The sequence below is a fragment of the Limulus polyphemus genome, unplaced genomic scaffold (genome assembly GCF_000517525.1).
Source record: "Limulus polyphemus unplaced genomic scaffold, Limulus_polyphemus-2.1.2 Scaffold32, whole genome shotgun sequence".
NCBI classification, from domain to species: Eukaryota; Metazoa; Arthropoda; class Merostomata; order Xiphosura; family Limulidae; genus Limulus; species Limulus polyphemus.
Window position 1 is genome coordinate 171,014 of NW_013665642.1, and position 14,004 is coordinate 185,017.

At 35.3% G+C, this 14,004-nt stretch overlaps 1 protein-coding gene across 1 annotated transcript in view; it reads right to left on the reverse strand.

The window, feature by feature from the left end:
* The window catches only part of LOC106460043 (glypican-6-like), a 40,478-nt gene that overhangs the window by 11,268 nt on the left and 15,206 nt on the right, over positions 1-14,004 (reverse strand). Inside the window, exons 2-6 of the mRNA XM_013919730.2 lie at positions 2,531-2,689; positions 2,131-2,333; positions 1,177-1,365; positions 864-1,029; positions 538-593 (exon numbers count right to left, since the gene is read on the reverse strand). Of these exons, the coding sequence (XP_013775184.1) occupies positions 538-593; positions 864-1,029; positions 1,177-1,365; positions 2,131-2,333; positions 2,531-2,689 (773 nt within the window). The remainder of the gene's footprint in view (positions 1-537; positions 594-863; positions 1,030-1,176; positions 1,366-2,130; positions 2,334-2,530; positions 2,690-14,004) is intronic.

Here is a 14,004-nt window from a genome sequence, read left to right on the forward strand (position 1 = left end):
TTCGATAAGAGGTTCATATAAATTTCTCTGGTCATTCTTGTCATGATTCATTGAATTGAAGTAGGTTATTTCTCGGCGCCAACGTTTGATAAAGCCAATTTCCAACTTAGATAAAAGTGCTTTGCACGGCGTGACCAGTTACACAGAATTAAAAAAAAATTAAACATGAAAATCGAACTCGAACGATTCTGTGTATTACCCGTAGACACCAAAAACGTAGTACTTAATCTCTAACTAATATGTAACTCCACATTCAGCCTTTACTAATTGATTTAAAATATGAAGAAATCCACTTAAACATTGTTCGATAATTGACTGGTTCTGGATGATCATCCACAATGAATAAACACGAATTTTTGAACAATAATAAAAACGTTAAAAAACCTTCTATGCAAGACAATGCAACAACAAAATGAAATAAAATTATATACTCATGGGCTAGTTTAATATTATAATGTTGCAATAACATTGAACAAGCTTTGCAGGTCAAATGTATGTATGTGCACAAACATTTATCTGTTTCTATCACACACGTACATATAAAGTAGCCATGTTTCCTTCTGATGTAAGAAATGCGGAGTAAACAGAAACACCTGTTTATAAAACATTTACACAACGACTTCTCCCTAGGTGTTGAATCTTCTTAATTTTATATCATCATTATGTCTTCAGCAAATATTGGTTGCAAACTCAATGTCTATAATATAAAATTACATATAAATGTCTGTAGTATTGTCCTGTTGAAGGCGACATTTAATTCCGTTGAATTCATGACTAATTTCTCATATGACACAAATGAAAATTTCCATTAATTTATATAGCTTCAGACTGTTCAAATGGATTCGCATGACTTGTTAACTTACCGATGTAGCTATTCCATTCACTGTTCAGATCGGCGTGGTAAGCCAAGCAGCCCTTCATTACATTGAGACAATAGTTTCCACAGGGCTTCAAGTCAGGTAAACCATGGCAATGTGGGCAGTATGACATCTTCATAAGAGCTCTACTGCATTCTTGGCTGGGTCTCACCTGCTCAAGACAATATTCATTATTAAACTTAGATGACAAGATCCAAAATCTTAAAATACGCTGACGTAATATTATTTACGTTTCATTTTTAGTGATTCGCCGTATAAAATAGAATGATGAAGTATTAAGATCTGTGTTGCTACAAACCTCTAGAACGTCTCTTACAATATCTCGACCAACGGAGAGGGCTTGAACAAAGGTACGAGTGGCTACAAACGATCTTTTAATTTCGGTAGTTAACTTCCTTGGTACATCACCAAAAGGTTTCAGGTTGTCCATTTGATCTTCAACACATTTTAAATAATAGTCATCAAATGTGTACTGGGCGTTGAGGACCTAAAAGTTGTACAGAGTAAAAACCATATTGGACTCATTATTTCAGTTAGTCCTATGAAATAATGAAATGAAAAAACTAATGGTTTTCGTTTACCCAGATGTAAGTTATAATGTTTTGCTTTGAATGAAAGGGATGATGTCCATGCACATCTACAAATATGCAAGGATTTAAACAGATTGAGTACAGGGAATACAACTAGTAAATAGTACCCACTTCTATCTATTGGGCTACTCTTGTCCAATTGAATAGTGAGATTTAATCTTCACTCTTATAGTGCACCGAAGGCTCTAAATTGCGGAGCGCGTTTTAACTGCAACGGGTCGCTAACCACTGGCCCCTCGCCTGGCCCAAAATGCAAGCAAAAAGTGAAAATACATCGTTAAGTAAATCTTATGAACTCGACTGATGAATAATCTTAATGAATTAACTTGTCTGAAACGATCTGTACACAATTTCACAAAAACTGGATTTACACAAATTTAACTCTTTCGAGATTTTCTGTTTCGTTTTACCTTCTGCTAAATACATAAGAAACTATTTTCAAGTAGTGTGAATTTATTTCATTAATCTTGGATTGAACTTGAAGAACGGGGCGAAATAAATCACATGTTAAAGGTAAAATATATTTTTACTATTTTAGCGAAAACTAGAGTTAAACTATTTCGTTAAATTCACTGTTTAATAACTTATTTATTAACTTTCTCAAAGCGTTTGAATACATTGCAAGAGCTAGTTTTCATGAATGAGTTCCTATTATCTCTTACCTGGAACATTTTCAAATAGAGTCGGCTAAAAAATCCGTCCAGAGCTTCTGTCAAATCCACTCCACCAGAGAGATAATATTTTCTAAGCTCATCAAACATGCTTTTAAAAATGAAAGCATTTTGTTCATACAACACACCGTACGTTCGAGAGAACATGTCATGGAAGTCTTTTTGAGATTTATCTAAAAGTTCCTGAAAGAATTCTGGAAGACAGAAAATGTAGTATGACATAAAATTGCGTATGTTAAAAACTGAAATATCATTGTAAATGCCGTTAATTCTTCTTTTGGTATCAAAAACGGTTATGGTAGTTAATGAAGACTTTAAATGTGATAACTATTCTTACATGGAATTCCGAATATTCTAATTTTACTAGCAAAGTAAGTAAATAATAACGTACTGTCAAACTGCTGCGTTTTTGAATGAAACACATTTTTTAGTCCAGTGATCGACTCTTTTAGGAGTCTTGCAAACTCCGCTTGACTGTGATTGCTCAGTTTGTATTCCATTTGTTCTGTGCAACAGGTCATATCCTGCTCGCAGATGCGGAGGTGATCCCCTGGTGATAGAAACAATACAACAACAAATTTTATTATAGCACTTGATAGAAAATGTAGCAATTTGTAGAATGTACTCAAATGTCTCTTTAATCAGAAGTAGTGAAAGAATCGCAGAAGCTCTATTTATAAAGAGCACGAAATAGATAGAAATCAGTCATTACGTTAATAAGGTGTTGTGTTCCAGTAGTTCATCTCTATGTATTTACTATAAGAACACAAATACATTTATCCTTTAAAAATACATAAACACGTTTTGTGATAGAACATACTAACACTTTGCTTTTTTTTGCAAAAATGACACACCAGTTTGAACACCAAATTATTTATCATCTCCTATGGAATATATTGTTGAAGATCATGCATGTTTATGCCAACAAAAGCATAAACCAATAACTTTCAATATACTATCACTTGACAGGAGTCGCTCAACAATATATAAATGAATTGGAAATTTTCAATCTGAAAAGCTCCTTATGGGTTGAAATCCCAGTAATTCAGGAATAGCTGTCCCTTACTTTTAACTACTTACCAAATAGAAAGAAGCCAGCTAGCAGCACCCACTGCTACAACCGAAATGACGAGATTGATTCTCACTTTTATAACGCGGGAACTGCTGAAAAAGCGAAGCGGCTTCATGTCCCGAACCCCGGACCCATCGTTCACCAGCTTGACACATTAACTAGGCCTTGCCCGACCCCAGATATAAGATCGAACCTCGGAACCATCGTTTCATAGCTTGACGCGTTAATTGGGCTTTGCCCGACCCCATATATATTACCGAACCTCGGACCCATCGTTTCACAGATTGACACACTAATTAGGCCTTACCCGACTCCAGATATATGACCCAACCTCGGATACATCGTTCCACGGCTTGACAGATTAACTAGGCTTTGCCCGACCACAGATATATGAGCAGCCCATTTTAATTAACTAAACTCAGGCCGTCTCTATCATTCCAAAGCCCCAGAAACATTCAACCTCAAAAACAGTAACTTGATGACTAAAAGTCAGAGAATTTACTAGACGAGACTACTTATAACAAAGTGATAGGATGCATCTTTTCTTTATTAGAAATATCTGAATACACTTTTTTACTGACAACATCGACCGACGAATGAGGGGATGTTTTAGACCAGTCTGGATTTCCAGAAAAGAAAGATCAAGGAACATTTGAGTTTAAAAGTTGGTAAAGTTGCCAAAGAAAAAAAAAAGCTGCCGAATAGCGATTTCGTGCAGTTCTTTTTATGCAGTTGACTGCTATATCACAGTAAAATTCTTGAATAGGGAGTGTAGCAATAATGTTACGTTTACAAGAATACGGTATGTACCCTACAGATAGATACCAAACTGATATAAATATTCTACTTTAGATCATACATAAGTGTATCTGGCATAAACAGAAATCCTGACGATGACAAAACAGTTTGATTTTATGAGAGGTAGTCATACAATGTTAATACGTTTTAATTTGGTTTCTGGAATACCTTATCAGCACAAATGACGTAACCAAACTAAAAACATACTTGTAGAATGGACGTAACAAAAGTTTATTAGTATCTACAGATACTCGTAGGTTTATCCCCGCTTGTAAATTTGAATAGTTGTAAGTACGTTTTGATGTTTCTTTTATATAGGCAGCCTTGATATACACCTTTTTTTTTCAGGATTTCAGTAAGACATAAATTCCAATTGCAATACCAAATCGTTCAAATGTGTTTTTACAAAATATGGCTACTTCTATCTTTGATTTAAACATTGATATTATTAGTTGCGTATATATTTCTAATGCAATAAAACGGATTCAATGAAATAAATTTTACTTTTAGTATATTCAGTGGTTGAGTACGTTCAAATAAATCGGTTCTGGGGCCTTATCACGTCCTTAGAGTACGTGTTCCCATGTCCGGTTTATCTGACAACCGTGTATCTTGGCAATAGCTTCGTACTTTCCATTGCAAAACACTCCGTTGTGATGCTGTCATGTCTAAAGCATATCATTCCTTCCTGCTAATTTTCATTAACCCAGCTAGTGTACGAGGACCACAATTTCCCACTGATCCTTCCAACAGTCCGGTGCCACAGAAATCCACAGTCAACTTGACTAATATGTCTTTGTATGGGATGGCATGAATGCCTATTTCATTCTACAGCTGCTTGAGGTATGCAAAGGTTGAACGTCGTAAAAACAACTTGAACATACAAACGTAGATCCATCTCGATTATAATGCGTTCTGTTGCCTGAGACAGATGGACAGCTTGACCCTCTGACCTTTGTATTCGTGAATTAGATCTGTTACAATACTTTTCTTACTAAGGCTATGGTATAGACTTCTTGCAGATATTTTTCTGAAAGGTCTTACTACCCCAAGATTATCCATATTATTTTACTTTCCAATGCCATTAAGTACAAAGTATGGTAATGGGTTATAGGAGGCTTCTAATAGAAATAGTTGCAGGTAAAAAATCATTAGTAATCCTTTAAAATTTTTATTGCGTCATTTGTTGCATAGTATTTTTGCATTTGGTGATTGTTATGATATGTTTATTTGCTTTCTGTTACATTCATATAACGATGGATCCAATATGCACAATTCACAGAAGATCATTTCTCATGTGAGTAATTTTATATTTTTATTCGATACAACTTTCACTTCAAAGAACTGACCAAAAACACAGGATGAATACGTAAATACATAGGAAACCCGTAATGCTAGTTAGGTGAATTAGTCAGTTAAGTGTACAAACTAGCAAAAACTGGTAGTTTCAAGGAAGTGGTCAATGCTTTAAAATGGGTAGCCATTTGACATTGCGAAAGCGCTATTGAATGAAATAGAACGGTTAAAAATCGTTATTAAATATTAGAAAGAACTGTGTTTATAAAATTCACAAGTTTTTTATCGGTCGTACATAGTAAAACGTTTGTTTATTTTATTCTCAAAGTTTCACCACAACGTTTCTGTTAGCCACAGTTCTCGTATCCCAACCGATGATGCCAGGTAAACCTGTTGAAACGTTGAGAATAAAATAAACAAAAGTTTTACAATGTACAACCGATAAAAACTTGTATGAAGTTAAAAATATTGTCCTTTTTTTATTAATCATCCCTTCGGCGGAATTAAGAAATGTTTATATATATATATTGTTGTTTAATAGTGGCACAGCAGTATATCTGCGGACTTAAACGCTAGAATCCGGGTTTCGATACCCGTGGTAGGCAGAGCACAGATAGCCCATTGTGTAGCTTTGTGCTTAATTACAAACAAACAAACAATCAAAAGCAAATCTGTGTATATGGTTGAATGCACTTTTTGTGCACCTTCTGCCCGTTCTTCTGGCTTTATAATATACCTTTCTTCTAGGATGAGAAGTCTAGACGGAATATGTATATGAAACACCCTCAACTTGTGGTCGCTTGCTGGTTCACCAGTTCGTCTGAATGATGAATAGGTTAATTCAAGTAAAATAAATAAATGAATACACAAACAGCTTGGTGTTAAAATAAATAAATAATATAGCATTAAAAATCCTTACTCTAATTGTGATATGTAGTAACATAAATAAAATTTATAAGAATTACATTCCATCAGCTTAATGAAGTTCACACGGTAACAGCTATGTTTACGTAATTTGATAATATAAATAGCACCACAACTACTACTCCGCGTGTCATATCTCAGTAGGCCTGATGAACCCTGGGATTGGACGAAGTCTCGTCGGCACTGGATATAGTACATATAGTGTGATATATATATATAACCTCCTCTTTACCTTAACTCAGTTCTTGTCCTAAACCAACAATGACAGTTAATTACTTCTGTCATTCCGTGAAGATCAGATTCTTAGAAAGCTGACAAAGTGTGATCTTTGAAGCATGCTTATACAAACATTAACACCTACTGCTCAACTAAGCCAAAACTGCTTGCGCGTTGTCATTCACATTCGTTGATAGTCACTTCCGAAAGGTACTATTTTAACTGTAAATACAATAAATATTTAATTTTTCGTAGTTCATTTGCGATTACTTTAACGCAAATTGCACAGTTTCTTGTTTGAAATAAGGGAGGCGATTATTTAGATACCACAAATTTACGTGCATTAGGCGTGTTTTTTATATCAGTTACGAGATTTGAAGTCGGTGGGATCATACAGATGACTGAAAATTCCTAAATGTTTACCGGTTCATCCTCCTACAACGCTCCCTCTTTGTCTACACGAAAAAAGTGTGTGTGGCAACTGCTCAAGGTGGCCTTCCCCAGTCTATTCAGCGGTGACTATGTGATCTTTAAAGCTTTCCATAAATTGAGGTAACAAGCTCGGCGAGAATAATAAACGCGAGGAATTCAAAGGTGCTTGTTCGCTGTTCCTGACAGCCAGCCATTAATCACTTGGCTATAAACTTAACAGCCAGCTGCTGTCGTTGAATAGGTCCTTCCCTACGTCACTCAACTTACAACAATAAATATACATAATTGGACACGAGTTCGGACACATCTACACTGCCTAAACGTCATGACAAAACAAAAGTAAAGGAAGTTGGGTGGTTAGCAGCTCCAGCTCATTTTTCTATCCAGTCAGGAAAATAATTTAAACTGGGTTTCCGTACTGACAGTAAGTTTACAGTTTTATAAAATAATGTTTTTATTAATTATAAACGGAATTTACCAAGTACAGTTTACAGCAGTATCTTAGGAGTATATTTGGTATTAGTTTGATAAAATATTATAGCATTAATGTATTCTATATTGATTTGTCTAAGTACAAAAGCTACAGAGATTTCGCTGTTACAAAATCCTTTATTTTCAAATTCTTAAAGCTGACAGTCTGAGATTTAAATGTACACAACTAACTCCTTGAAACTTTGACTTCTAACACCGTTCATGTCACTCATATGGCTTGAAGATGAACTCTACAAGACAATAAAATCTCTGCTCCGTAACTATCAGTGAGATAATCAAGAGATGAATATACCTTTTGAAAGAGAACATTATTTATTCATTAAACTCCAATACTATTTTGTAGTCCTCCCTAAGATTCGCTTTTATGACTTTAATTCTAAAATGTCCATATTCAGGTACATTTATACGTCTAAGTTGTTTTCTTACGAATTTTACTGACGTTTTAAAGCAGTATTTTAGAAATATCGTACTTTCCTAATTATCATCAATTCTAGACTGTTCTCATTAGTCTGTCAGGACATGGTATTACATAACGGTAATCTAATAATAACACTCATTTGATTATGAGTTTTATTTAGCCTATTGACTAGCGTACTCGGATTTTGAATCTCAGAATTCGTGGTTAACGATCGCTAACCACAAAAATACACGCCGCATTTTGAGGTCAGAAATGCGCTATAAAAGTGACTCCAAATCCTACTAAACGGTGGAATAAGTGTAGTCCCAGAGTTAGCGGCGAGTGCTGTTGACTAGCTGCTCCCCCTATTAATTTATCATTTCAAAACTAGGGATGGCTAGGGAAAATTATGAAACAAACATTTGTTTGGTGAAGCTAGTATAACAGACGCTTTTCTTATTTCGGTACTACCTATAGATCCAATCTTGGTAAAGTCCTGTTCTGCGAGGGTCTTAATCCAGCCAACTGAAAAGTGTGAAGTGTTCCATAGAGCTGTGTCTGTCTAACACACAATATCATTTTAAGTTAAGTGAAGCTTGTGCCACAGTTTGTAATATCGTATACTGTCTATCACCATAAAGCAGATAAGAGAATAATGCTTATTTAAATGTGACCGCCAGTTCCTGTCTCGTGTTTGTTTTTACAAAGAACCGTTCGCTTTAATATTATCACTGGGTCTGTTCAGTACCATCCTGTGTTCCGTCGTTTATGTGAATACTATCACTGCTCGTTATTCAGTTCCATACCATGTTGTGGCAGGCATTTCTGGATATGTTTCCCTGGCTGATGGTTGATAGTTGAACAACAAAAACTGTGGAGCTACATAACCGCTTCTTATTCTATCTGAGAGTAGCAACTTTGGAGGCGAGGGACCAATACTGGGCCAAAGACACACAGATGACACCAGTTTTGATGAGTCCAGTTAAGAAATCCTCTTTACCAATACAACGACTGTTTGCAACTTGTGTACATGATGCACTAGAAAGGATGGAATAACAGGCTGTGGGAAATCAGGAAGAAGAAAAAACTGCATTTTCGGTCCATGGAAGAAGAATAAGACTGTTATAGGATTGGTCCATTCTCTGGTGGTAAAACCAGTCCTAGCTAGAAAACAGTGGTCTTGGATGAACTGATCCTACTCCTTACATGTAAGTAAGACCAGTGAGGTTGCGGACCAGCTAAAGTGTATCCAGTATGATGAAGGTCGTGAACACTAGGCTTTCTGAAAACCCGGTGCCCACGCCAACACCACTTGTACTGGATCAAAGATGTGTTACTTGACAACTTCTTGCAACTGAGCACCATAAAACAGGCAGGAATCGACTCACCTTATAATATTACCACATACAGGGATGAGAAGCAAAAAAGCAAACTTTCCACACAATGGTCAGAAAAAATCTTGACCATTTTATGAAGAACATCAAACAGGTGGCAGCCTGGAACATATTTCTCCAAGTAAGGCCACACGTTGGTTCTTTTTAAATCTCGAAGGGGTTGTTCTTGATTCACTCGGACAACTAGACGAGGATTTTCTGGGTGACTGGGACAACGTAGATTTGACCCGGTAGTGAACATCTGTCACAGCAAATCAAAAGCTAGTTATACTGGCGGTTAATGTGTGTGTGTGTGTGTGTATGTCTCTCAGGTGCCAAGTAACACACTTTTATGTATATATTTGCCAGTTCCTAAAGTTGAAAGGTTGCAGCCTAATAATATACTTACACTTCAGTTGAACTTGCCATAAAGTCTGGCATTGCCGTTGTTGTTTCTATGAAGTAATTCGAGTTATGTAGGTATTTTCATTATGACACTATTTGGAATATTATCGTGCTTACGCATTATAGTACTTTAATTATTTTAACTTCCGGTGTGCTTATAATGTTTTTAATTCCGACTGTATTATATTTTGCTGTATTTGTGGTTCTGGATAGTTTAAGTCCCAATATACTTATTTGAATTTTATGTTGAAATGAGAAAGTTTCTTATTTCCTGACTGTTTAGCATATTTCACTTAGTGTTATTTTCTTTACTGGTTGGCCCGGCACGGCCAGGTGGTTAGGGCGCTCGACTTGCAGTCTGCGAGTTCGAATCCCTGTCACACCAAACATGCTCGAACTTTCAGCCGTGGGGGCCGGTCAATCCCACTATTCGTTGGTAAAAGAGTAGCCCAAGAGTTGGCGGTGGGTGGCGATGACTATCTGTCTTACACTGCTAAATTAGGGACGGCTAGCGCATATAGCTCTCGTGTAGCTTTGCGCGAAATCCATAACAAACAAACTTTACTGTTTTTTTTAAATAACTACTTTCTCTTCTGACCTGGCTTACTGCGGCCAACCTATTCCCCTTCTTCATTGCATCAAATACTTGACCATTATTAGGAAAATCTAAGTAGCATAAATTAACTCTTATGAATCACTATTTTTAAAATAACAAATGATATATGTTAAATGTGTCTTTGCTTGAAAACTTGAGCAAATTATAGATAAAGTTATACATAACGTAACTAATATTATTTTATTATTAAGTGCATGCTTAATGCGACGTGTGCTGTGTATCACCATATGTTGTGAAGTCTACTCAGATTACGTTAATGGGACAACTTTCTTGCCCATTAAGGGATGTTTTATATTCTAACTGGAGTAAAAAAAATTCTCGGAACAGCTTTGATCACTTAAGAAATTCAATACACTTACTACTTGGAGTTTCTCGTCTTATTCTAGTGATAATTATATGAGCTCATACTTCTCGTCCCTTCCCAACACATAGAATTCAACAGAACTATCTTTGTTCAATGAGGAAAAAAAAGCAGTATTCTGAAAAGCATGAAAAATCGTCTCTAAGTCTGCGTCAGAGATAGATTAGAAAATATAACAGCACGAATTCTCATGTGTGTTGACATAAAACGGTTTGGTTGAATGACCGTTGTAGCAATACGATATTGTTTTTAAAGACTCACTTTCACTCTCTGGCTTGACTTTTATTTTTATTCATTTTCAAGGTATATCATAAACGTTATTAATATTATTAAGGTATTTTAGAAACAGAACAATGTTATATTCTACCTCAGCGTGTAACTAAGACTATCTCCACACACTTACTGTTACGAACCATAAAAAAAAAAGTTACAGGCCTGTATGTATAGAGTATGATACAAGACAATTGTGGTTGTTATATTTCGCTCAAATGTTTCAGGTAGGGTTTTTACTTTCGCTCAGATGTTTCAGGTAGGGTTTTTACTATGTTTTCTGATCAAAGTCAGTTACTCCCCCTCTCCTCCCAAAAAATCCTTTTATGTACGCTCTGCTACCTCTGTAAATATCCCACGTTTAACAAATTACTTAATGTCCAAAATATATTGCATTTCCTTACAATATACAGTTCAGACTATTATATACTTTATAGAGTGATTTTTTAAGGACATCATTTTACTGTTTGCCGTAAGATATTACGAATAAACTAGGTAACAGAACGTCACTTGGCTGATCAAAGTCAGCTCTCACCCACCAAAACATGCAAATAAAATACCAAATTAAATGCATGAAAGATGTCCACAAGTTGTACAGTATAAAACATTAATTGTGAACTCGTTCGAATCCTACATACGACTTCCCTATTGCATACCAAAAATATAATTGTAGTGAGATTTTTAGTTTAGTTCAAGCTAAGCACAAAACTACACAATGGGTTATCTCTGCTCTGCCCACCACGGGTATCGAAACCAGATTTCTAGTGTTGTAAGTCCGCAGACATACCGTTGTGCCACTAGGGGACTTGTAGTGGGGAAACATTGTATATAATTAAAAACACAATTTCATGATCTAGCATTCTTTTGGTTGTAGCAAGACTGAAAATGTATCGTCTTAAATGTTTGAATCTCTATTTCAAACGGCCCCCCAGTGGCACAGCGGTATGTCTTCGGACTTACAACGCTAAAAACCGGGTTTCGATACCCGTAGTGGGCAGAGCACAGATAGCCTATTGTGTAGCTTTGTGCTTAACTTCAAACAAACAAACAAACAAACTATTTCAAACGGAAACAATAGAGATATCGACGTTTAACACTTGTTACGATTTGAATACATATATAATATTCAATACTCTATAAAACGCACAAAGAAATTGCTTTATTACTATTCACAATGTTAAGATATCAAACTAAATACAATTGATAGTATTTTTGAAAAACAGTCACTGTTCACTTTTTTAATATACACATATTAATTCAAGGTAAAAATTTTTCATTTTTTATTCTAAACATAAACCGATAAATTTGTTGAACTTTGTCCCACAATATTTTAATCGACCACAATCACAAAACTTTTTATTCCTCAAATTATCGGTTATTTTCAATTGAATTTTTTTATAACCTTCTACAAGTGTGGTCCACATATTGCATCAGAATGAGTCATTCTATGTTTCAGCTTGTTACAACACTCAATATGAAGAACTAGTTCAAAACAAATTGGATTAAGTCACTCATTTTCTAAGTAAAGTATATAAAAAGTCCATCAGTAATTAATGAGATTAATTGCCATATAGAAAGTATTTTTGTTCACATCTTCTTTGTGAATCAACAGAGATATGAATCCACAATAAATTTTGTACATAAATAGCTTATAAAATTGCATTACAAAACGAGGTTTCGTATGATAGTTCTAGGGTTATAATTAACTATCATGTGGTTCTCAAGATCGTTGAAAATGTATGGAACAAGATTTGATTCTTGAAACTTCAGATATATTCAGTGGGAGGTTTCAAAAACTCGACCATTTTCTCAACTATCACCCAGAACACGTGAATGTCTAGGATTGAGACCTTGATCGCTCTGTTCAGTATAATCATGGTTTCTTCGGTAATTATTAGAGCATCAAAGTTTGGACCAGATCTTTAACGAAAACTCGATAGAACAGTTTTAAATCGGCACCTTTCCTCTGGATATCAAAACGTTCAAGAGGTAGAAACCTTGAACATGCTTTAGGGTATCTTTACAATGCGTTTCAATTGTAGAATACATCTTCACGATGACACCTGTAAAAAGGTTCAAGAAATAAGCACGAACAGCCGTAGATCGTTAGGAGCTGAGCAGGATAGTTCTTTTAGATAACTGCCAGACTATCTTTATGTTGGAACACAAGAGATCTTACGACACCATTTTCTTCCATGACCTCTGACATTTTTCAATTGTTTAATTTCCTGTGTGCTTGCCTATTGTTGTGTTGACGATTTAGTAGACAAATGGTGTTTGTGTAACAAAGTTCATAAGTGGTTCATTCTGCAACTCCATCTATCGCACTGAAGTCCAAAGTGCGTGTGCTTCTGTAATTTTTACCTTTACATTACGATAAGTTTTTTTCGAATTCTGTGTTCAATGGTGAAGTTGGTAAATGATATCGGGTTAGAACTTGTACAGCTGGACATAAGTACTGGAAGGTAGTAGAACACTGCAGATTTTCGATTATGTTCAATATTATGTCTATGGTTTATACAGCTCTTGCTAGCAACTCTCAAGCATGTATTTGTTGTTCAGTCATCATAAAGTCAAACATTTCCATGTTGTAGCTTGAAAAGATGTTGCGAGTTGGCCATGCAAGGCCACTCTATTGGTGGAAAGCAATGTGTAGCCTTAACAAGCAAGTATATTTAAAATGTTATTTATTAGACGCATGAGACATATCTATATGGGTTATTTCACCTTTACGTTCACGAAAATATAAGTATAGAATTACAGATAGGCTTTGAAACTTTAACACTTGAATCTTTCTTATTTTCACACTGAATACGTTTTAGCCTCATTATTAGATTTCTTACAATTGAGCGAGGGGGACATACAAAATATGATGTGTTTGACTTGGTTTATTTCTAGGTTGAAAACATTTTCTTAAACGCATATATTCTTCCAGTTTGACTAATCGTTCATAATTAAAAACTTTATTCTACACACATGAGTCGATAGTTTGTTTCATGGTAAAACCACTTCATAAATGTAGTTACCAAGCGTTTCAGTAATTTCAAAGTAAAGTTGCCTGAAGATGGACCTAAGAATGTGACCGAAAAAAACATTAAAATTGTTTTAATCTGATGTAATCCAGCATTATGTCTCTTATCGTTGTTTGTTTCGTTAAGCACGACATTCAGTTACACAGGCCCATGAATTTAAACTACATAAAAGTTGTTTTGG